Consider the following 25,836-nt stretch of genomic DNA (forward strand, 5'->3'; position numbering starts at 1 on the left):
TCTGCTGTGAAAACACCAAATTTAAATCCTGTAAAGTTCTTCCCTGCGACTGCTGAAGCTGGGGAATTATTGAAGGTAGTAGGACAGAAGCAAGTCTCATGTCTTTAGAAGGGAAGAGAGTAGGTTTATAACAGATACAGGAAAAAATTCTTTCCTATGAGGGTGGGAGGCCCTGGCACAGGGTGCCCAGAGCAGCTGTGGCTGCCCCTGGGTCCCTGGCAGTGCCCAGGAGCTGGAGAGGGCTTGCAGCAATCTGGGACAGTGGAAGGTGTCCCTGCCCATGGCACTGGGAAGGGTGAAACTGGATGAGCTTCAAGGTCCTTTCCAACCCAAACCATTCTGTGATTCCCAGGGTTTCACAAGCACACACAAGACAGCCAGTCAGAGCCATCAAAGCTCCTCTCTGGTTCCAGCTTTGGCCCAGGCTCCAAGATTTTTTCAGGGATTTGAAGTGTTACTTGTACTGCAAATGGATGGCACTACTAAAAGGGCAGACTGCCTGGCAAGGAGGAACATCAATAAAAGATTAAAAAAAGAAAGTGAAATGTCTATAGTGAAGAACCCCAAATATAAGAAATAAATTATTCTACCCCAGCCTGGCTTCCTGTCACTATCTGTACTCAAAAGGGGCTAAAAACCAAGATAAATCTCAAAGAGGGGAAAAAATTTGCCTCTTGATCCTGCCTGACATAAACACACTGCAAACTCTGGATTGTGGTGACTATGAAACACAAACATGCCAGAACTCCTGAGTCCATTTTCAGACATCCACGTGGCTGTTTGGCAGTAATTCCACCTTCCTCAGACAATTAAAAAAAAAAAAAAAAATTGCTACAAGTTCTTGTTTCCACTCATTTGTTTGAAAAATTTCAGGATTTCACTCCCTATACAGTCAGAAGCATTACAGATTTTAAATGCATTTTGACCCATACTGTTCTGACTTCACTAGTTCTAGTTGATCTTTGGATGTTTATTTCTTGCTCCCTTCTACTTTTCTTTTTTTTTTTTTTTTAAGTACTTTGTGTGCCCACACTTAAATAATTTCAGTCCTGACATATTATGGAGGATGAAGAAAAACTAGAGAGCTGCAAAGATAACCTGATGTGACTGCCATGCTAGAAGAAACTAAATAGATTAAGACAACAGGGGGAAGAGGGAGAAAAGGTGCTAGAGGATATCTGACAGACAGCTCCACAACTGCCACAGAGCAAAAACTGTGACTGAGTCACTGCTCCTCCAGATTAGGAGGGAACAATGAGATTTTCAGACAACAGAATTAATGATTACTTTTCCTGGGCAGAGACTGCAGAAGTCTTCCACAAACTGCTGCAGACAAACAGTGAAAGGTGCACACACGGATCTGCTGAACAAGGCAGAAGTGACATAATCTGCTATTTAACTTATATTTGCTAAACATAGCACTGCTTAATTAAAAAGTGAATAAGAAACTGTTCCTTTGCTAATGGAAACACCTACTTTTTATACTTATTGCTTCTCAGAGCAGTCTGTTGATTTTTTTGGCTGTTTTGGAATCCTTCCCTGAATGCAAATTCAGGAGCTTATTTTCACTTTTCATTTAAAGTAATACCTTCTTTCACACCAACACCCTGGATTTTTTAGTTCAGTATATTTATGAATTACTTTCCTCCCTTTCTTGAGGTCTGTCTTCCTAAAAGTCCAAGTTATGTGACTGTTTGACTAAACCCTACCTCTCCCAACAAGAACTGAATGAACATATAATTGCTCAGTCTGAGATTGCTACATACAAGAAGCTGCTGTCAAAGCATCTACTTGATAAATTAAATCAGTTCAACACCATCCTCCTCCTTTTCTGCACAGAACAATTCTGATCCTCTGTTACAAACAAATTAAAAATGTATTAATCTTTGTGTAACTTCTATCCAGACCCTCTTCACACTCAATTCCCAACCTTTTTTTGTTTCTAGCACACACTGAATCTTTTCTTTCCTCTCCAGCATGCCTGTTCTTCCTCTGCTGAGGACAGACATGCCTCTCCACGTGTCAGAGCTGCTCTCCTTGCTCTCTCTAATTTCACACCAACTTTCCCTTCCTCTTGAATGCATCCTGCTTTTATTTCTGTCAAATTTCATTATATATTACTTCCTTTGAAGCAGCTTCCCCCTCTTTTCCCTTGCTATCATAATTCTGCTTGCATTCCCATCCTCTCCCTTAGCAAACCCATTTCTCAATTCTATTTTTAAAGTGCCAGGTAGTCCTTTCTTCTACCTCTGGTCTCATTGTGAGTGTCTCTTGGACTACTGAAACCTCATGTGAATGCTGTGTGAATCTCATCACCTCATTGCCTGTGACACTCTGCATTTTCCCACTGCTGCCACATCCCTAGCATGATAAAAAAGGTGAGAGGAAGAAACAAAACAAACTATAAATGAAGCAACTATCTGCATGTTCTGCCCAGCTGAACTGCACCCTGAGAAGAGAAGTTTCTGGGGAGACCTCAAAGGGCTCCAGGAGAGCTGCAGAGGAACTTGTGACAAGGTAGGGTGGAACAGGACAAGTGGAATGGCTTCCCCCTGCCAGAGGGCAGAGTTAGGTGGGATAATGGGAAGAAATTGCTCCCTGTGAGGGTGGGCAGGCCCTGGCACAGGGTGCCCAGAGCAGCTGTGGCTGCCCCTGGATCCCTGGCAGTGCCCAAGGTTGGACATTGGGGCTGGGAGCAGCTGGGACAGTGGACAGTGTCCCTAGACATGTAGATGTCAAGGGGCTGGAATTAGGTGATCTTTAATGTCCCTGCCTTCCCAAACCATCCTGTGCTTCTATAACCAAGCTCAAGTCCAAACTGTCTTTTAACATCTTCCCCTACAAAACTATGCCTATGCTCTATGTGAACAAATTGCCTCTGTACTTTTCAGACAAAATACTTCCCTTCTAAATATCACCTTCCCTCTGCTTCTCTCCTGTTTATGCTTTTTCCTTGAATCTGCAGCTTAAAACCTTCTTGGTTCCCTCTAAACAGACAGACTTTGTGCAATACAACTCAGGCAAGTGAGAGCTGGAGAAACCTGGAAAGCATGGATGAACATTAGAGAAATATTAGATGTTCATTAAGAATTTGCAGCATACCTTTTATGCAGTTTAAGCCTTACCATATTAAAGGAATACCTAAATTTGGAAAAAACAATTGCAATAAATATTTAATTTGATATCCAAGTGCTAGTTACCTTTCTCGAACAAACTCTGCCATTTCTTTCTGCATTTGTTTCCCTTTAAGTTGCTTTTGAAGAAGAATTTCAAATCCAGACACTGTATTGTTCCCTTGTGAGTCCTTCTTATCTGCCTGAAAGAAATAAAAGGAAGTTCAACAAAAAGCTTTGGAGGCCAAAGCCACAGAGATGTGTCTCCAGCAGCAGCTGCCCAGCAGTGGTGCCTGAGGAACCCTCCCCTGGGAGCAGCTGATGGCTACAGCACCTCAGTCCCTCTCCAAGAAACAGCCCAACACCCTCCTGTTCCTCTTACTCCCTTTTTTTTATTTAAAAAGCAAAGCTTTGCAGTTATCTTTAGCCAGCAAAGGATGGTGTGGGGGCCAAAGCAGCAGCCCTGCTGTCAGTTCTGCCCACCAGCCCCCACAGCTGGCTAAGTGTCAGCCCCCAGGGCTCAGCCTGCCAAAAGCAGGAATCCTGGAGCCAGCACAAGGGAACTCTCCTGGGACAGAGGGGAGGACAGTGCTGCTCCTTCCAGGGAGAATGCAGCCCTGAAAGATCTTTAACAGGCTGCCAAGTTCAGCTGTGATTTGTACTAAGGAAACCAGAGCCAGTCTGCACAGATCTGCTGTAAAACAAGGCAAACCAGCAACCTGTCCCACCACACACCCCATTCCTCATTCCTGTTTCTTACACAGCCCCTTGCTCCACAAGACCCAGCACAGTTTTCTCTCTGCTGCCTCTTTTCTCTCTGCTTCACTATTTCATTTCTTACCCTCTTCCAACAAATTCTCAGAGAACATTTCCCTCAGCACTGCAGATTTTGCTCTGATCCCCCGCGTGCTGCAGCCAGAGGAAAATGCCAGATTAATCAAAGCAGGAGACTGGCAGGACGCCCTGCCAGGCACCAGCAGGCTGAGACAGTGGGAGAAGTGGAGATGATGGAAGGAGAGTGAGCTGTGGGCAGACCATGACTAGGCCAAAGAGGAAATTCCTGCAAGCAGTTATGGGAGGATAAAAGTCTGCAAGAAGCAAGGAGCTTTGAGTAGAGTTTCATTGAAATTGAGATGTGACCAACCCATGGAGCCAAGCACTGGCTGAGCCTGGATAGGGAGAACCAAGCAGGGCAGGAACCTTTGTAAGATACAGGCAAAAAAACCAGTCTGTACACCATTAATGATTTAGGGCCCACTGGGATCAGAAGACTGGAAGGGACTGAAGAAATTTTGGGATAATATGACCATTTTCAAATATGTCCGTGTATTTTAGCAATGCCCACTGACCAAGCACAAGGGGACATGCTGCTGGGCCTCCAGCACTGACACTTTCTTTAAAAAAGGGAACACTTCATAACACTTAATAACTAGTAACTGAAAACACCCATGAGATTCCTGAAAGCTTCATTATTGATTCCTTTTGTAGCATTTGTTGATTCCATTGTGGTTTTCTTCTCACTGCTCAGAAAAATCTTCCAGTGGAAAAAAGTTTTCCACTGGAAGAGCACTTTCTATCAACTCCACATTCCAAGGACTACTGCCTCATTTTAATGTGATTCAGGAACCTGAAAACAGACCTGAGCACAAGGGGGCACACACAGAACCAGCCACTGAAGACTTTGGATGTTCCAGGCTGCATTAAAACTACTTAACTTCAGCTACAAATGGGCCTGTCCTTCACAAACCTCACCCTGGAAAGAATGGATTTATTATCTGACCTCTGGAATATCCTGTGGAGGGAGCTGTGCAATTTAACAAGGAGTTTTTAACTATCTGATTGTTTTAGAAAGGGCACCCTCTTCTTCCTGTATCCCTGGCTCTTGTGCTCTGGGAAACACTGAAATCATATTCCCTGCCAGCCACCTCACTATCCCATGGGTCTGTGGATCTGCTGAGTCTGAGGAGGCCACTAAGCTGGAACACATCTGCTCTGGACACAGGCTGGCAAAGTGGGGCTGTTCAGCCTGGAGAAGGGAAGGCTCTGGAGAGACCTCAGGGCCCTGTCCAGGGCTCCAGGAGAGCTGGAGAGGGACTTGGGACAAGGGATGGAGGGACAGGACAAGGGGAATGGCTGCCACTGCCAGAGGGCAGGGCTGGATGGGATACTGGGAGGGTGGGCAGGCCCTGGCACAGGTGCCCAGAGCAGCTGTGGCTGCCCCTGGATCCCTGGCAGTGCCCAAGGCCAGGCTGGACACTGGGGCTGGAGCAGCTGGGACAGTAGAAGGTGTCCCCATGGCAGGGGGTGGGAAGGGTGGGCTTTAATATCCTTTCCAACCCAAACCAGTCTGGGATGCTCTGATTCTATCCCTTTCCCACTGCACTGCCCTTCTGCCTGTGCTATTTTGAGGTACATGGCTTGTCCTACATCCTCCCTATTTCCTGAGCAAATCCATCTCCTGAGAACTGTCCTTGCCTTTCTGGACACTCTTCTGATCATCAGCCACATCTCAGACTGGTCAGATGTTTCCAGGAGATCTTCACTGGCATCCCCAGTCTCCCTGGTACTTCCTGAACACATTGTACCTCAGCCCAAATTCTCCTTTACCTTGTACCACAAATCAAGCTGTTTATTCCACTTCCTTGGAAGCTCTGGAGCTGCATGTGGCATGTGGCTGGCTGCCTACTTACCCAGAAATAATCACAGTAGCTCCACTCTGAAGGTTTCAGCAACTGCTGCTCTGGCATTACGTCAGGGTGGGGGAAAGTCACACAGTTGATCTGTTAAAAAAAAAAAAAAAAAAAAAAGAAAAAAAAAGGAGAGTTAGTAATGAAATCTAGCTGTTAATGAGAGATATGTAAATAAAAAGTTATATCCACGTGCTTCCCATCAGAAAATCCGCAGTGAATGCATGGCAGTGAAGAAAAATTGGTTGTTGCATGGAAACAGCAGCTAAGGATTCCCAGAATGCTACTCTCTGCAAGCAGGAGTGTCAGCCCAGAGGGAAACAAACTACCCATTTCACAGGAGGAAAACCTACTGGATTTGGAAAGCACCACACAGGGAGCTCTCCCAGATCCCTAAAAACTGTGATAAAAAACATGATGTGGAACACCCTGAGCACAGAAACACAGTGAGCACCAGAGAGCACTGCAGGCACTATTGGTGCAGAACACCTTGGCTATGCCAGCCTCCTACAGGATGACAAAAAAAGGAGTTATTTTTTCAGTGCACAGCCCTTCAATCTATCTCTAAGACCTTTTCAGATGGAAGTGATGCTCTGTGTAAAAAGGAGCAGGGGCTGTCTGGAGTCAGTGAACCTTCAGTGTGCAGAAGCCACAGCGATCTGTCAGACAGGACTCATCACACGGCCATTACACAACAGTATAAAAAAGTCCAAGTGCTCATTAAGTTATGCCAGTGGAACATCACAGTGCTAAGAGCACAGAAAAGGCAGTAAGCACCACAGCTACAGCAGAACATGCTGCAGAACAACCCTGGATGCAGCCAAGCCTTTCAGAGGAAGCACCAGCAAGAGTCAGAGCCCACTGGCAGTTTGCAATGCTCACCCCAAATCCCTGCTGGGCAGGTACCCTGAAATCAGTCCCTCTCAGGGTCATGGGAACACTAAGAGCACTTGAGTTCTAATAAAGTGATCAAGAGACATTGGGGATGGGAGACTCACAGCTGTAACTGTATGGGATAGGGGTTTGTTTTGGATCAGTTAAGGCTCACAGGAAATCCACACACAAATCTGTGGGTAGGGTTAGCAAAGCTGCATGGGCAGACCCAAAGGCAGGGCTTACAGGCAGTGAATCTGCCTTTGGGCTATTCAGAGAGGATCAGAAAGGATGTGGGTGCTGACACAGCACAAACCCACCATGCCAGAGCAGAGCAGACAAAACCTTTAGCTGATACAAAGCTGCTCCTACAAACCCCCACTGGTTCTGCTGCCTCTGCCCAGGCTGGGGGTTCAGCAGCTGTCCTGTAACAGTGCAAGAGCTTGCTCCAATGAATCACTGCCCACAGCTTGCCAACTCCATCCCAAAGCTGAGGACCCTGTACCTGTGGGGTCTTTGGCTGTCACCTCAGCTAGATCCTACACCACATGTCTTGCTTTCCAGTCCCATCAAACTGCCTGCAGGTCAGAGATCTGGGCTTTGCAGCAGTGGCCATGCACTGGTGACCCTGCACCTCCAAGCAGGAGCCAGCCTCTCCAGACAGAGCAGGACTGTCCAGGCAGAGCAAACACCTCCAACCAGAGCTGGCACCTCCAACCAGTGCCAGCCTCCACTGGTCCCAACCACAGACAGCACTGCAAACACCTTCCCTGCTCCCCTGTGCTCCCCACCAAAGAGCCAGGCACCAGGAGTTACAGAAATCAGCTCAGTTCAGAGCAGGATGGCCATGCCCTAACCAACTGCACCTCCTGAGAGTATTCTGCAGCCTTGAACAGAAGGCTGGGCATCACAGAATCACAGAAACACAGACTGTCTTGAGTTGGAGCACTGCACTGTGGCACTGTGCACCAGGACAGGGAGATGATCTCCAGTGGGGTGCACAGGAGGTGTATCCTGCAGCTTAAAAATCTGCAAAGAGAAGCAGCAAGGGAAATTCCCATTCCCTGCTACAGGCAGTGCCTGTTTCACAAAAACAAAATCTGTGTCAGCTGGAAGCTGCTGATTAGAGATGTGACAGTGAGTCTCAATGTCCTGAAGCAGTTACAACAGAGTAACTGGAAATGCCAAGGCTGGACTGGTGTCCCACTGCAGTGGGCAGAACCTCAAGAATGCAGCAGGAAGTGGAATAATGAATATGCGCATCAGCAGGTAAAGAAAGTGTTTCTCCAAGTTTTAGGAATAAATCAAAACATTCTTCACTTCTCCAAAGACTGAATTGTCTGGAAATGATGCTGAATTGTCTGGAAAGAGTCATGAGGCCATTTGGGTCTAGTGTCACTTTTAAAATTGAATTGTTGCAAGAATTAAAAAAATTAAAAAGGAAGAAGCTTTTACAATCTTAAAAAAAAAACCCCAAAAAAACCAAACAACATTATGGTAAACAAAACTTAACAGAACTTACAGCTTTTGACACTAAGTCCCACTAGGGGGCATGAAAATTTTCAAAACTCTAGAAATATTACTAAAAATTATATATGACTACATGGGTAATCCTGTGGTCTTTCTTTTCTTTCATTACCCCAGATTTTTTATACTCAAACAAGAGCTCTTGGATTGGTATTTCCTAGTATTTCTAAAACCTCTCAGGATTTCCCAGCAGAAGGGAAACACCAGGCTGGCACTGAGCAGTAGTGGCATAACAGTGTAGCATTCCCCCCTCCCAATCCTCCCTCTGAAATGCTCCTTTTCTTGCTTCTAAAAGCAAAGAGAGCTGAAAATAAAGCACTCTGCTTCACTAGTTTGGTGAAGCTGATGAGCTGAGTGATGCTAAGAGCAGCCAAGCATCTCATGGTGATGTCCCAATGTCTGACAGCATTCAACAGCTCCATCAGTCCCACGGACAATGACACTCCCTCCATGCAAAGCACCACTGCCCTCACTAATTTTGAGAGACCACACTTTGCTCACATCCCTGAGAGCTGCCTAGGCTCCATGCAAACCCAAATCCAAACCTGTGGCACTGTGGGTATCCTAACAATGCTGACTTGCCAGCAAGGCCTAATAAAAGCTTGCAGAAGGTGACTATTATAGCTGTAATTGCCAGTAAGAAACAAAACAAATTAAAACAAGTCTCTCAGATAATGATGGAATCACAGAACATGAAGAGAAAACAAGGTGTGATGGCCTGCATTGCATTCCCACAAGCTCCACTGGGACAGCTGAGGTGATAATCAGCCTCACCATGATACTAAGCTCTTATGCAGCCTCTTTGTCAAAATAATGGCTGTTGTCTGCTTGCAACAAAGCAAAATTAATAACAAGACACGAGCAGGGCAAAACCCCAAGGAAGAGAAGAGCTGAGAAACCTGCCAGAGGACAGCAGCTTGTCTTTCCAGCTGCCACTGGCCACAAGTGGCACCAGAAAACCTGTCTGAGAGCCACTGGATCACAGAGGACAGAAGGCAGAGTCAGAGCAGGAAAAAATCACGGTGACAAAGCTTGGTGCAGGGCACACACAGAGGGGATCAGAGAAGCAGCACTAATTGACATTTCTCGACAAGCTCTGTGCCAAAGCCAATGGATTAAAATACTTTTGCCTGTGTACTGATCATGAGCAAATGCAATTATATTAACAGCTGAATATTCCAGCTCCTATTTCCCATGAGTATGCTGGCAGTCATGGCAAAATGAGCTGTTTACATTGTAGGTGACTCTTAATTATGTCTGAGACACAAAAGGGTGACAGAAGAGGAACAGACCCAGGGAGCCAGGTGAAGGCACAGGATTTGCACAAGAGCAACAAACTTTGTTGGGCTGGATGTGCACATTAATCTCCTGGATTTCAGAGTCTCTACAGGCTTTGAAGTCACTGCCACCACTCACCAGTCAATGAGACATTGCCAAGCAACATGAATAAAACAAGAATAATTTGATCAAAGCTTAGATAATCAACTACACGTTTATTACATCAGACACAAATAAATGAGCAGAAAGTGGGTGAACTTACTGTGCCATGCTAAAGCAACTGAAGCAGGGCAACATTTTTGCCTATCTCTTCAACTTAAAAATGGACATCATTTTTTTGATTTCTACACATTCTCAGCACCTTAAACACACAAGAGATGTGCCAGATTGCCTTACTTCAGTATCTTCTTTATGATTTCAGCTGAGACCCAAAAAGTACAACATCCAACACTGAGCTCATAAGGCAACTGGAACTATTTGGGTAAAAAAGCCAAACGCAAAGGCTGGAGAAGATCCCAGAAGAGCTTGGGCACCCTGAACTCCCCCCAGAAAGGGAAACCTGGAAATGCCTAGGTTGTGTCTGGGTAGCTTCAACACCATGAGTTTACCCTGGGTTTTAGCTCTGGGAGGGTTCCAGCTATGGTACCACAGAAGGGAACAACAGACAATTCAAATCCTCACTGTTAACAAATCCATTGATTCCTTCCTATTTCAAAGGGAAGAGTCTGCCAAAAGTGTGGAAGAGCCCTCTTTTATTTGGTCTATCTGTAGAAAGGTTCAGAGATTATTCAGGCCAAACCAGGGCTTTTCTGACAGTATCTACCCTGCAGTCAGCCCCAGGGCAGAGGAGGGAACTGTGCTGAACATGCAGCCTCATGCTGTGCTCATCACAACCCAGTGTGTATCACACTGTGTCAAACATAGAGCACAGCAGCAGGAAATCCCAAGTTCCTGTGCACAGACTGCCCATCTTCCCATCTGCAGCACATGTCCATTGATGTGTCCAGCACATGCAATCCAAAACAGCATTTTCCAAGTCTTGCACTATTCTAACAAGGCCCTAGAGCATTTTTAAGAAAGAAACCCACACTCAGAAATACCTTATAGTCAGGCTGCTTTCCTGCTCTTCCAAGTAAGACACAGCTCTGTTCTTCAGGTGATATCCCCCTGTACATTATCCATTTAACTCTCCCCTACCTACTGAGAATGATCTGCAGCTTCCACAGAAAACTCATGGCCAGCAAACCATCCAGCCTTAAAATAGTGAGTGCACCTTGAAACCCATTATAAAACCAGCACAGACCACATATCTGCAGTTTCATAATAGCCTCCCATATACCCAGCTGGAGTTTCTCTTCCAAAGAAGATGGAAGGTAACATTCACTGACCAAACAGAAAACATCAGATTATTCTTGTTGGTTGCACACAGAGGGGAGATACTCCAGCTCCACCTGCCTTCAGGGTTTCCAGAAGCTGTGCTACTTAATGCCACTTGGATGCAGAGCAGGCAGATGCATCCTGAGGAAGATGCTCCCACTCCTTGGTGAAGGCGATGACGCAGCAGCAGCTTGGCTGGACATCACCTGATGTCTGCAGCCTGTGTGCCACAGGATTTTGGCTTGAAGGGAGATTTCCCAGACCAACAGCCTCACACTAAATTACAGAATTCCCCTCTGCAAGAAGAGGTTCTGCCTGAGCATAGCTACAGACCAAGGAAAAGCATCTGACAGCAAGCTAAGGACATGCCCTGCAGCTCTGCTAACCAGAACATCCCCACGTCAGCTGAGTGGCACTGAGCAAACAGAACCTCCTAGGAGACACTGAAAACACTTACACTGTTTTACAGTTTACACTCCATATGAGATTTATTTTTTCACAATGCTGCTTTGATGAAGGCAATGGCTTGGAGCAAACAGCTGTTAAAATTAGCTTATTTTTGTCTATCTGATTCATCCTACTCGAAAGCTTTGGGCTCCTGCTGGAGAAGTGCACACACAGTGACCCTGACATAACACACTGTTTCCTGCTTTGCAGATGTTACCTGATGGCACATGGGCCAGCAAATATGGGAAACCTTCCTGAGAGAACAGCCCGAGTCCTCAGCCCTGGAAGCAGCAGGGATTGCAGAAAAACAAGCACTCCTGCTCTTGTGCCCAGGCAGCCCAGTGCAACCCACCCTGTGGGACCGTGTCCAGTCCTCTGGACATGATGCTCAGCCCATGATTTACCTCAATCCCCCAACCTGAGCAGGCAGGGGCTGCATTGAGGGGCGGGGACATGTCTCCTGCCACAGCCACTGCAGCCCTGCAACAGCTGATTCTCCCAGATATCTGCAAAAATGTCTGAACATACAGATTGATACTTGCTTCAAAGCACACCACACTCTCAATATACCAATTATCAGTACTAACACTGGCAACAACCGATTTTAATAACTAAAATCACTGATTGAAGTGACTTTTTTTTTTCAAAAACTGTTGAAGACTTGCTCCTCCTGCCCCAGAACACTGTACCTGCACGGCAGTGGCTGACCCACATCTCAGTCAGAGACACTTCTATGTGCTTCTTTTGAACCCTGGTTTCTGTCACCAGCAACCTGACCCACTAACAAATAAATCTGCAGGCTGCATGTGACAATGCAGACAATCTCCTCCTCGTAGTAACATTAAGAATGTATAATATTAAATTATTCCTTTTGTTCTCAGGGACTTGACACCCTGCCAATACTTGCAGCTGCAAGTATGGTTATTGCCCCTTCTTTATTGCTGAAAATTAATTTATCTGTTCCTTTCTTCTGATTTCCATTTAAATAAAACTCTATTACTAGCCACTTTCATTCATTAATTTGATTTCCTTTCAGTTTTTAATCATCTGCCCTGTACTGAAGAGCTAATTGTGTTCCAGATGAGGACATCAAGCACGCAAAAGATATTAATGTCTGTAAACTGAGATACATCATACAAGAGAACATTTCTATTCATAATACAGAATCAGAGAATGGCTAAGGTTGGAAGGAACATTCAAGTTCATCTTGTTCCACCTCCCTGCCATGGATAGGGACACCTCCCACTGCCCCAGGGTGCTCCAAGCCCTGTACAGCCTGGCCTTGGACACTTCCAGGGATTCAGGGGCAGCCACAGCTTCTCTGGGCACCCTGTGCCAGGGCCTCACCTCCCTCACAGGGAAGGAACAATTTCTTCCTACTATCTAATCTAAGCCTCCTTTCTTTTAATTTAAAACCACTGTCCCTTGTCCTGTCACTACATGTTCCTTTAAAAAGTCTTTTCACTGAATCAGTTATACTTAATTATAAAGACTAAAAGTAAATGTAAGATTAACTTCACACTGAAATATAAAACCTTTGCCTATACTTTCCACCAGAAATCTTTACTTGGACACTTTGGCACAATAAACCTTCTTGACACTTCAAATGCAGACTGGGAAAAAAAAGATCCTGCTCTGTCTGTCTTCCCCTAACTCTTCAGTACTTCTCCCAGTACAGACGCTGCTGTGGAGGGGAGGTGATCAGATGAGGAAGTTTTTTCAGGACACCTGGTTGACAGCCCGAGGCTGTGCTCTTAAGGCACGGCGTTCCCTCTTGCTCATCCCGGAACCACGTTTATTCCACGGAAAACCGTGCCTGGACTCCAGCGCAGGGCAGAGACCCCAAACCCACCGTGGGCTTGGCGGCGTTTGAGCAGCAAAACGGGCAGGATGCTCCGGCACGGGGTGTCCAGCACGGGATCCTCGCGGTGCCCAGCCTCACTGCCCGCTGCCCGGGAGGGGATCCCCGCGGCTCCATTTCAACTGCCCGGTTCCCACCCCACTGCCCGGCGCACAGCACGGATACCCGCGGTTCAGAGCCCCGCTGCCCGGTTCCCATCCCACTGCCCGGTTCCCACCCCAATGCCCGGTGCCACCCCCAGTACCCGGTTCCCAGCACGGATCCCTGGGGTTCCCACCCCAATGCCCGGTCCGCACCCCATTGCCCGGTCCCATCCCCATGCCCGGGTCCCATCCCCACTGCCTGGTTCCCATCCCCACTAGCCGGTTCAGAGCCCCGCTGCCCGGTTCAGAGCCCCGCTGCCCGGTTCCCATCCCCAGTGCCCGGTTCCCACCCCAGTGCCCGGTTCCCATCCCCACTGCCCGGTTCAGAGCCCCGCTGCCCGGTTCCCATCCCCAGTGCCCGGTTCCCATCCCCACTGCCCGGTTCAGAGCCCCGCTGCCCGGTTCAGAGCCCCGCTGCCCGGTTCCCACCCCAATGCCCGGTTCCCACCCCAATGCCCGGTTCCCATCCCCAGTGCCCGGTTCCCATCCCCACTGCCCCGTTCCCAGCGCGGCTCCCCGCCCCGCTCCCCGCACTCACCGTCAGGCTGCTCTCCTTGCTCTGCCGCCGCGGCGCCGCCGGGGAGCCCGGGCTCTGCGGAGGGAAGCGGAGCGCATCATCGCGGCCGCTCTCGGAGCCCAGCATGGCTGCGCGGGGCGGGGAGAGGCGGGTCCCATGGCACGGCTCGGCTCGGCCCGGCTCGGGAGGCAGGATGGAGGGAGGGGGCGTGCGGGAGCCCCGCTGGCTGCTCCGCCTCTCCCGCCTCCGCCGCGCCGAGCGCGGGCCGGGCTCGCTGCGCCGGGCGGTGGTGGCACCCGCTGGCGGGGCTGGGAAGAGTGTCCCGCCGTGGGATGGTGGCGTCACACCCCCCCGAGGACGGGAGTCTTGGTGTCCCATGGGGTGGCACTTTGCTCGGCTGGGTATGAGATTGGGCACGGGGATGGTGCCATCCACTGCTGGGGACAGCGACGGCGGTGGCAGTGTCCTGCCATCAGGCAGTTCCTACCTGGCTGTGGAATGGTGGCACTATATCCCCCTGGGGACAGGGACACAAACGTGCCCCAGTCTCCCCAGGAGGGCAGTGTCCCTGCCCCTGTCGCAGGTCCCTGGTGGGGCTCAGAGGCTGTGACAGCTCTGCAGCACGTGAATCGCTCCTGGCACCGTCACTGGGCTGTGCCAGGGACTCCCACCCCAAACCCCACTGCCCGGGCACCCGCTGCTCCCCCTGGGACTGGACACCCAGCAGCAGCATCGTGCCCAGCACCACTCAGGTGCAGTTCGTCCCCTCGGTGGCAGTTGTGACAACTTGAACGGGCAGCATTTAGCTGCTCTCTAGGAAGCCATAAAAAGGTCTGGCCCTGTGCCCAGCACAGCATAGCTCCCTGTTGTTCTCAGTTGTGGCTTTTCCCCCCACCCCCTGACCTGTTTCCAAGAAATGTGGCTGAGCTTGCTGGAGGGATCCTGCCAGCATTTGTTTGCATGGTGGCTGCTGCCCAGGTCTAGGAAAGTGTCCTGGCCAAAGCCTAGGAGCTGCTCCACACTGGGAGACAGCCCATGCCAGGAACAGACAAGGAGGCAGTCAAAGCAGAGCAGCTTAGGATGGCCCAAGACACACAAGGAGAGAGAGAGAGAGGCCAAAAAGACTTTGAGGGTATGCAGAACAGCTTCTTGCAACCACGAGTTTACAGTCAGATGCTTTCCTTACTAAGGACTCTTCTGCAAAAGCTGCCACAGCTCCCAGGAAAAGCAGCTTCCCAAGAGGGCGTAGACACAAGCTGTTCTGAGAATTAATGCCACCAGCAGCCAGTTAGAGATCCAGAACTAATTCAAAGCAGGTTCAAAGCAGGGATGAAGCCAGGAGTTCAGTTTGGGAAAACCTGTAATAAAGGAGCATTGGAAAGAAACTATCATGGAGGCAGTGAAGGGAGAGAGCAAAGTCATGAAAGGGATTTCTGACAGGCTGATGGTTGAGTCAGCTGAGCAAAGCAGTGCTTAGCACTGAGAGGCTGAGAGAGAGAAGGCTCTGGAGAGACCTTAGTGGAAACTCTCAGTACCTGAAGTTGGCCTACAAAAAGCTGGAGAGAGTTTTTGGATAAGGGATGGAGTGATAGAAAAAGGGGGAATGGCTTCCCACTGACAGAGGGCAGGGTTAGGTGAGATAGTAGGAAGAAATTGTTTCCTGTGAGGCTGGTGAGGCCCTGGCACAGGGTGCCCAGAGAAACTGTGGCTGCCCCTGGATCACTAGCAGTGTCCAAGGCCAGGCTGGATGGAGCTTGGAGCAGCGTGGGACAGTGGAAGGTGTCCCTGCCCATGGCAGGGGTGGCACTGGATGGGCTTTAGAGTTCCTTCCAGCTGAAGCCATTCTGTGACTCTATGACTCCTTATGTATCTCAGAAGTGAATTTGAGTAAAAAGGTGTCTGTGAACTTGAGTAAGACTCAGCACTGTAAAAACAGAAGGTGGCAAATGTTCCTACAAAGGAAGTTCTGCAGAAGTTAGTTATCTGTGTTCCAAGCCAACTAGAAAAACACGGGAGTCAGATACCTGGAGACCTGGAGAATTTTTTTTTTTTTTTTTTTTTTTTTGGCACAAGGATTAACCAGGGACTTTTTGAAGAAGTCAGAGCCTACAAGTTTATCTGTGGTCTCGGAGGGAGTCACAGTAGACATGTAGACAGGGGTATCTGGTAATGCACTATGTAAGATTCTAAAATGCTTTTGACCTAGTTTAGGTGCTCACTATCTCCAGCCCAGGCAAATTGCTCAGAGAAACAGCAGCACAGGGAGTTAGTACAAGATGTTTGATGTTGAAGAAACAGGGAATCAAAAGGGCTGGACTGTATCATGAGAAATACCATGAATCTAAACCAGGAACACTGACCTAGGTGAAAGGCTGAAGGGAATGACTTAAGAGGCAGCATGTGAGAAAGAGGGTCAAGGCAAAGCGGGACAGTTGTCAGAAAACACAAAACTTAGACCAAGAAACAGAGAATTCAGACACTGAGAGCATCAGAGAGGCCAGGTCCACATGGCAGCAGCACACCTATCAAACACACATTTCCCCAGGGGTACTGAGCACTGCAAAAGGACTCACTGCTTTCATAAAGAAATGAAACAGAAAACTCAGGTCTGGGACCACTGGGGGAAACCAGAGGGTGGGGAAGCACAGTGCAACTGGAGTGTGATCCACCAGCTGGGGCAGTCACATGGTCATATGGTGATGTTTTGGCAGGGAGCAAAGGTTTCATGGGAGGAGCTGGAAGAGGGCCCTGTGCTGCATCTGCAGACCTGTGGGGAAGACTTTCCCAGGAATATGACATGTTGCAAGCAAATGTGCAGAGGTATTTATTGGAAATTTGGACAAAGGCAGGGGAAGGCCAACTGTCCACAGGTCAGCATCCTGTAGGTTAACTCGGGGTGATGTGCTGGGTGAGGCACTGAGGAGGGGTTGTAAAAGGACAGGCTGGAGGGATGAAGTCATTGAGAAAAAAGCTCTGGGTGAATTCTTTGTGAATACTGTCTTTGGGAGGGAAAGCTGGAGCTGCAGGAAAATACAATGAGATACAGACATGGGCGGATGTGCAAGTGTAAAGAGAGGACTGTGCTGGACACAGGCCCAGGGCTCAGGCTGGAGTGACAGGAAAATTCATAGGGTCATTAATAGTGACTGAAGTGCCCGGGTGGATTTTTCAGTAAGGAGTGATAGGACAAAAAATCCAAAGGATCTTGGCATTTTTTACTGTTTTACCAGCTGGACACAAAGACTAACTGTGCTACATGCAACAAATCTGTCTGATCTGAGAGTTTCTAAAAGAAAATGACCTCTTGACTTCTTGCTCTGGGTGGAATCCTAAACTGCTTAAGTAGAAACCCATTTATTCTTGGATCCAGATGTTTGGCTTTTTCCCAAAAACTTACCTGGGGGTCCCCACTGGTTTTTCGGAGGCTGGTATGACCTGAGTCGAGCTGGTGCACTGGGGACCCAGAGATGTAGTAGCCATTCACTGTAAGAACAGATGGAGAGTTAGCAGGCTTGCTGCTGACAGTGAATGAAAAACTGCACAAATTTAAAAATTAATCCCATAACTGAATATGCAGATACAGATCACAGTGTTTTAAGACTTAGTTGTATTTCTCATTACCCTACTGTGATTTGATGGGTAATAGATTAAACCTCTTCCTGAGTGGAGTCTGTTTTGCCCATGCCCATAATGAGTGATCTCTCCCTGCCCTTATCCCAACTCAGGAGCCTTTTGTTGTAGTTTTCACCCCCATTCCCCTAGGAGTAGAGTGACAGAGTGGGTTGCTGGGCATCTGGCATCCATTAAAAGTACTGGTCCAAGGGAGTTGAGTTTTCATGTCAAGAAGGGGAGCCTTGCAAGATATTTATGGTTCTGTGTGGAACTATAAATTGCCTTTTTTTTAATATACTGACCTCAATAATGCTTAAAGTTGTGTTAGAACGAGATGCTCAACTACATTATAAATCTTTTGGTCACAATGAAATACAAAATCTTCACACAGACTCCCCACCCAGTTCTGCCAATAAAGAGGGACATCAGTTCAAAAATTTCTAAGGGAATCATCCTCTAACCTGATTTATTTACAGTCAGCTGGCAGCAATGGCCTTTACATTTAACACTTTTTATTCTAATTTTTGCTTTGCTTTGTCATTCTGCAGTACCCAAGAGCTTTTCCATGTAGTAATGCATCTAACTCTCTTACTTGCTTCCCTGAAACCTCAAGTCAATCCAGAGATGATATATATGGTCACCCCTGTAGCCATCACATGCTAAAACTCTTTGCTGTCCATATGCTCTGTGTGGAAGAGCATCAGCCAGCCCCTGTGCATTTGCAGCTCTTTAATTTCCCTGCCCTGTCAGAAAGCAGAACTGAGGAAGTGCTTGTTGGGCCCCTCTTTGTCTCTGTGCTCCCAGAAGGAGCCACCCCAACTCTTGAGTGGACACTTCAGACACCCAGACAGAAGATGGACTGGCAGGGAAACAAAAGTGCAGAAGATATGTCAGTAGGGAAAGCTCCACTGTGTTTGCTCTGCTACACTCTCATAACTGTGTAGTCTGGAGAAGAGAAGGGTCTGGGGAGACCTTAGAGCCCCTTCCAGTGTCCAGCAGGAATACAGGAGAGATAGAAAGGGACATTAGGTAAGAGTCTGGAGTGGCAGGACAAGGGGCAATGGCTTTAAGCTGTAGGAGGGTAGACTGAGATCAGAGATTAAGAGAAAATCTGTGAGGGAGATGAGGCCCTGGCACAGGATGCCCAAAGAAGCTGTGGCTGCCCCTGGGTCCCTGGGAGTGTCCAAGGCCAGACTGGACAGGGCTTGAGGCATATTCCATCACCTGGGATAACAGAAGGTGCTCCTGCCCATGGCAGGCAGGTGGAATGAGATGATCTTTAAGGTCCCCTCCAACCTAAACCATTCTACGATTCTGTCTGTACATCAAGTCTCTATCCCACTTATCACAGCAATTTCCTTTGCTCTGCTGAATGGTAGAGAAGCAGATTCACACAGTGCAGCAGTCAGGCACAGCACCAAACAGTACCTGCAGAACTCTTCTGTGACACAGGGCTCTTGGGAGTGCCAGGCACACTGCTCGGCCGCTCCCACGTCGTTTCTGTTGAAGGGAAACACCAGAGTGAGGGTGATGGAGCCTTTTGCACAAACCAGAGTTATGACTATCACACATAAACCAGTGGATCTGACCCTCACTGTCCTCTGAACCAGCTTTTCCCCCTGTGAGGAAGATGCCTGCACCTCCCTGCACTTCCTCTCTCCCCTCATCTCTTCCTGCTCCAGCTGCCAGCTGAGATGGGTGGAGACAGAGCAGACTGGAAGCTGCATCACTGGTTCTTCCAGATCACTGCCTGGAATCACCACCTGGCCTGCAGTGACTGCCTTTCCAGGTGCACTGAAGCCCAGCCCAGCGTGGGCACTGCCACGTGCCAGCTGTGGTCCTCAGCCTGGCACAAAGCAAGGCAGTGCTCCTGCCCTGCTCTCTCCATGAAAGGCAGTTGGGAGTGGCACACAGACGTGGTTCCAGTCACACATACACAAGCTGTAGCACCCTTTCCCCCAAACAAAATACTTCCCTGGGAAATTTCCGATTTTCCACTCAGGTCACTTAGCAGCTGGAATATGAAAATGTCTGTCACACCACTTGTGACACTCCAAAGACTGCTGCTGCTTTCTCCCCTCAGCTGCCTCTGTAGTTTAACTATTCTGTTCGTTTCCTCAGCAAATGGAAAGTTATTTTTAACCAAGTGCTGAAGACAGAAGATTTAAGTGCAAAACTTTTTAGGAGTTGTGAACAGAAGACAGCGAAGTGAGAGCAGCAACTTCCACAGGAGTCCAGCTAGAAAGCCCCAGGAACCATTCCTTTTGAATGCATGTGTCAGTTCCAAATCACCTAAGCAACTGATTGCCAGATGGTATCAAATAAGAAAATAAACAAGTCACTGTAATCAAGTCTGAGACTACTTTGGCTGCTTCAATCCCAATCAACAACCATCTAATTCTGCCAAAGCCTGAAATCTGCATCTGTGTCAGTATTCTGGGTGACCATGGTCAAGTGGTGATGGAGGAGAGTCCTTGAGGATTAGCAGTTTAGGGTTGGCAGTGAGCACCTCCCTCAGGGCACAAAAGGCTTCCTGTCCTGGGTCAGTGCTTATTTGAGCATCAAGTAGGATGTTAACATGCTTCAAGAACTATAAAAGGCCTATTTTTATATATAGATTCATGCACATTTGTATATACATGTATGTATCTATATGCATATAGATGTCTATGTGTATAGATATATACACATATGTATATATATATACACACACATATATATATATATATATACACACACACACACACACACACACACACACACACACACACATATATATATATATACAGAGATGTCCTCAAGAGTTTCCTTATTTCAGGAAAGAACTCAGGATTACAGATCCCAATGGAAGCAGGTGCCAGCCCCCACACCTGTAATGTCCCTGAGAGACACACCCTGCCCCTCCCCATCCTTCCCCTCTCACCCCCTCCCCAACCACAGCATGCTTTTGCATGCAAAGAAAAATACTTTGAGCTTTTTATTCCCTGATGAACTAGAAGCTTTGCTGAGTCACAGAAGAATATTTAAATTTTAGCCTGTTTTTGTGAACTGGGTAGTAAGTAAATAAATTCCATGCTAGGTCAATAAAGAAGCACTGAGAGGTGTCTTAACTAAACAGAAGCAAAATCAAATGCAAAGAGTTGTCTTTTATGAGTCAGCTTGTCTTGGCTTACAATCCACAAGTGCATGGTTAAATAAAGACAAATTCTAATTTACATTTACTGTAAGGAAAAGGTAAACAATACAGTACCCATGTGTTTTGTAGATGCAAAAAAAATTGAATTGTGGATTAATTAATAATGTGAATTGATATCTCTGGGAAGGGAATGTGATGCCCACTGATGCTGAGCCCCAGTGCACTCAGTGCAGTAATGGTTTTTTGCCAGCACTGACTTTGATGTCAGCAGTAAAATGAGTTACCTTCATATTTGGCTTGGGGGTTTCACACAAACATATCTGTCTCCAGCATTTCTGAGACCCTACTGAGGAATGTACCTAAAAACCTACTAAATATACATGAAATGTAATTAATTGGTTCAAGGGACATAGCTCAGTTAGCCAGAGCATTGTGCTAATAAATGAAGGTTGTGGGTTTGATCCCTGTATGGGCCATTCACTCCATGATCCTTGTGGGCCCCTTCCAACTCAGAATCTTCTGTGATTCTGTGAAAATTACCAGCTGCTCATTGTAACTGGTCTCTGCTTTGCCTGCTGGCTGCTGTGGAACTGCTGTGCAGTGCCTCATTCTTCCCCTCTCCCACAGAGGACCCAGACACATAACTTGAGGGCAGAAAATTCACACATGAAAGAGCAGTGTCCAGTGGTTAGCAGATTTGTGAATCATATCCAAAACATTCAGTGTCTTGACATATTTTCCAAAATAAAATTACTCTGGAGTTAAGTACATTGAAAAATAAAAAAACCCCAACGTTATAAAATACATTAAATAAAAAAAAAAAAAATCTTTGATTGGGTAGGAAATGACCAAGAGTGTTTTAACTCCATTTATTTTGAGCATTAGGAGGAAAAAAACGTCCACTTCTGTGCAGGGATTATTCTGGCAGATCAAGCAGGGATAGGAACTAATCTGGATCAGGACTGCACTGCTGGAATGCCATCTGCTGGAAGCAGCTACATTTACCAAGGTAAAACTGTGACATTACAAATTTCTCTGCAGCTTAGTCATGATTAAGAAGTGAGAGTGGGGATTGGAATGAGTGGGGGGATGACTTTTACAGAGACACAGAGAAGGCTTGTTGAGAGATCCTGCACTGTCTGATCCAGCCAAGGCAGAGCCTTCAATCCTGGTGTTAGAAAATCAGAAGGCCACTTGTAACCTGTGGTAGAACAGTGATCATGGCTTTTAGGAATAGATTCCATGTTGGCCTAGATTTTATATCCCACACAGTTTTTCCCCAGAGGATGTTCCAGTCAAGCTAAAGCCACCTGCTCTGGGTGCAATTTAGCAGTGGCAGACCAACACCACCAAGTTCTGTCCTCCCTTATTAGCCACATGTTGATTAGACCATTTAGGCAGTGTGGGGAAGGAATAACCAGAGTTTCTTTGAGAGAGATGACCCAGCAGACAATTGCAGACAATTCCTGACTGTGCAGGAGGACTGTGAAAAAAAATAAGTACTGCAGCCCTGAGAGATCCCCAAGGCCAGGGCTAGGAGCCATCTGGTCTGGAGGAATGTGTCCCCTGCAGGGAGCTGGCACAAGGTCCTGTCCAATCCAAACCATTCGTGGTTCTGTGGAATTTTGTTAGTGAACAGTGAGGCAGGAGAAAACCACTTGTTAAAACTGAAAAGACATAGTAGAAGGAAAAACAGTTTTAAGATCCAAGCTCTGCTGGCCAACAGAACCAGAGAGGGTTATCACAGAAACATTTCCTACCAGAGGAAAAGTGGAAACCTGTGGTGTTTGGGGGAAGAAAGTTCACTTCTGTTTGGCAGAATGAGAAATGACATGATGTGTCACAGAGCCACACACTCTGGGTTAGTTGTGTTGGTCAAGAACTACAGTTTGTGAGAATATCCTGAAGCAGACGATTTTTGTGATCACACTGTGGCAGCTGAAGAATGAATTGTTGGTCTCTCTTCCATGATTTCAGTAGCACTCTAAGGTCAGAGGAGCTGCTTGCCAGTTTGAACATACATCACCAGCCAAACGTCAGGGCTTTATGTACCAGCACACTCCCTCACAAATGTGCTTATATTCCTTTCAGGAATGGATTTAGTACCTCAGCATGCTGTTATGTGCAGTTCTATTTTTGGAGCTAAATGCTCCATAGTTTCATTGTCTAAACTACAAGAATGGGGCAGATCAAGCCAGTGGACCTCTGGGTCTGCTTACTGTGCAGAAACCTCTCCTAGTCTTAAGGATCTGTAGCACCTGCCCTTTGTCACCCAGCCACGGGTGCTAACTCACATCTTTATAAACAGGTTTTGTAGCTTATTTTGGCTTTAACAGCAATAAATCTGTGATGCTGAGCAGCTCCAAACCGAGTTTCTGCCCTGAATAACGTGAAGCTGTGCAGGCTGCACAGGCCAAGGATAAGGGTACACAGACAGGGATGAAGAATGGCAACAGAACATGTCCCCTCTCAATGCCACAGGAAGAAACCCTGGAAACTTCTCCCAAACTGGTCCTGAAAAGAAGCAGAACTAGAAGTCACATCTGAACTGGTAGAACAGGCCCACACAGTTTTAATTCCTTCCTTTTGGATTCACTTGACTCTTGCCAATGGCAGGCAGGAAACACCTTGCAGATGGTTTGCAAACCCTCCATAACCTTTCTGTGCTTCTCCTCTGCACCTCCATAGGTTCTCAGCAACGTTTGTGGCCTGTCCATGGCTCCCCAAAGGGTTAAGATTGCTTGGCCCTGTGACTCAGAGGGAGGGCAATCAGCCCTGCTTTGGAAACAGGTTTTCTTTAACACAAGCACTTACAGCCCAGACCTCCCATCTGCCTGGAGCCACCATGCTCTGAACCTCACCTCACCAGCCAGGAGCAGAGAACTGCCAGGGATGTTGCATCTCATGTCCCCTTTCTGGCTAAAATCTTCCCCCAGTTGTGATGAACTGGCAAAGTTTTCATGAGCACTTTATTTCTTGATATTGTGTGTGGCAGAAAAAGCCTAAAGGAATGGCCAGGGGAGTGTGGGGATTTGGGCATGTAAGGAGGGAACATCACTTACAATGCCCTGAGACTGGTGAGAACCAGTCAGAACTTTTGAAGCAGAAGGAGTGGGTGAACGAGGGTGCAATGAAAATATTTTCCTTTCTATTCCACAGAGGATATGTAGCACAAGACTGTGTTTTATTGGAATGAGGAGGTCTCTCCTCTGCATCAGTTCACAGAACTGACTCAGACCAGACCCAAAATCCTGCAGACCAAAGGCTGTGGATCTCCTGATTCAACACAGCAGCTTCTTCTTCTTTGTGCTCCCACATTTTGGTCCACTGAGCCCTGCAGTACTGAATCCTGCATGGGTCACCTGTATTAGTGTCAGCTCAAAATGCCCAAACCACCAGCCCATGCATGAGCCTCTGGACTGCAACACTGTGACCTCACACTCCTCCATGGGCTTCCCAGGACTGTGGCCTTTACCTCCCTCCTTAAACCTAATAAAGAGAGACAAAAAAAGCAGGCAGAACTGACCAATGCAAATCTCTCTGCACCTGCATCCAACATGAGAGTCGAGCACACAAGTGCTGAAAGCAGAATACCAGGCAGCACATGAACTTGTTCAGCAGGAGCTGTGGTGTCAGAGCTGAAATCCACTTCCATCCCACAGGCAGCTCAATAAAAGAGAGACTGAAGCTGCCAAACAGCTTTTGACCTCAGTCTTGAAAGACACACCATGGAGACAGGCACCATCCAGGAGTTCCTGAATTGTTCTGTCCACAGGTGGAATGGAGAGAAGCTTGTCACCATCTCCACAGCACGGGAAAAGCTGCTGACAAGAGCTCTCACTTGATCTTTCAAAATGATTACTGGGGTATCTACCATGCCCCTCCTTTTGCAAACACCATGGGACAAAAGTGAGCCCTTTACTGCAGGCTTAGCAGTGATAATAATGCTATTTCCAGCACTTTCTGATATACACTTTGTTTTTCTAGGTTTTAAGCCACTTTACCAAGGCAGGTTCCTATGCCACCCTTCAGCTAGGGCATCCTGTATCAGAAATTGTCACTGAATTGTTTTAACTGTGTGAGGAAAAAAATGTAATGAAAATGCTTGAGATCTCTTTGGTGTCTGCACAGAGGACTTACTCTTTGAGCTTCAGTTCATAAGTTAGAGTAGGAGTTGACTGTAGCTGGTGAGGTATGAATAAAACCCCTCAACTCAGAGACCTTTCAAGGAAATTACCACTCAGCCACACATTTCAAAACTGCCCCAGAACTTATTTTTGCAGCTGGCATTTTACCAATGATGTCTGTGATAAGAATATATGGACCTTAATTAGGACCAAGATAACTCAAAAGCAGAAGTCCTGCTTTCCAGGAGATAAATGCTGTTTAGTAAATGGGAAGGACCTTACATAAAAGACAAGAAAAGGCTGGAAATAAGAACACACCACGTAAGGTTGGGCTCAGCTGTGAAAGCAAGGTGGCAGTAAGCCACACAAACACTGGTGTCACAAGTACATAAGCCACCTTTAATGTGATGGGCAAGGTAGCTGCAGTGCTATTGTTTGACTAATGCAAGAGGTATTGCAGCTGCAGCCCATCAGAGAATTTCTTCAGCATAATGAAATATTTTCCTGCTGAATCTACCACCCACACACAATTGCAAACCCCTCCTACAGACACTGAGTAACTTGTTAACCACGTAGTGGCTGTGCATTCTGGGCACTCTTTCCTGTGTTGTGACATGGCAAGCAGGGATGTCTCCAGATTTGCACAAGGCAGGTGCCAGGCACTCAGCTGGAATGTCACTGGTGCAGATTCAATGTTCCTGTATAGCAAGGCCATGCTCAGAAAACCTTAGGTACACTGAAATTGTCTTGGGCTTCATTGTGCAGATCATATACAGCTAAGAGGCCCTTACAATGGTTCCAGGGTTGAACCTGCTTCAAAGGATGATAAATGTGGAGTGTTTATCTGGTGGGATATCAAGTGGAGACAGACAGAAATGTGCTGTTTGTCACCTCTGCACATCTGTTCCAGGGTCACCCCAATTCCTTCATTACTGATTTTCCTAACATTTTTCCTCCACATAAGAACACTGTCTCATAGATTCTATTTCTTTCTAGCTAAGAATCAATTCCTTGTGTTTTTTCCTGTAAAGACAATGAAAATTACACCATGCACCTGGAAATACTGTTACAGTCAGGTAAGATCCCAAAATCACAAAATAGTCTGAGTTGGAAGGGCCCCAGAAGGATTAGGGAGTCA

At 47.1% G+C, this 25,836-nt stretch overlaps 1 protein-coding gene across 5 annotated transcripts in view; it reads right to left on the minus strand.

Annotated features, from left to right (window-relative positions):
• The window catches only part of GAS7 (growth arrest specific 7), an 81,830-nt gene that overhangs the window by 18,854 nt on the left and 37,140 nt on the right, over nt 1–25,836 (minus strand). For all 5 annotated transcript variants that reach the window (XM_056506092.1, XM_056506091.1, XM_056506094.1 and 2 more), the window contains exons 3-7: nt 18,864–18,935; nt 17,221–17,306; nt 13,845–13,898; nt 5,804–5,893; nt 3,201–3,316 (exon numbers count right to left, since the gene is read on the minus strand). In XM_056506092.1, coding sequence (XP_056362067.1) covers nt 3,201–3,316; nt 5,804–5,893; nt 13,845–13,898; nt 17,221–17,306; nt 18,864–18,935 — 418 coding nt within the window. The remainder of the gene's footprint in view (nt 1–3,200; nt 3,317–5,803; nt 5,894–13,844; nt 13,899–17,220; nt 17,307–18,863; nt 18,936–25,836) is intronic.

Source organism: Oenanthe melanoleuca, chromosome 18 (assembly GCF_029582105.1).
Source record: "Oenanthe melanoleuca isolate GR-GAL-2019-014 chromosome 18, OMel1.0, whole genome shotgun sequence".
NCBI classification, from domain to species: Eukaryota; Metazoa; Chordata; class Aves; order Passeriformes; family Muscicapidae; genus Oenanthe; species Oenanthe melanoleuca.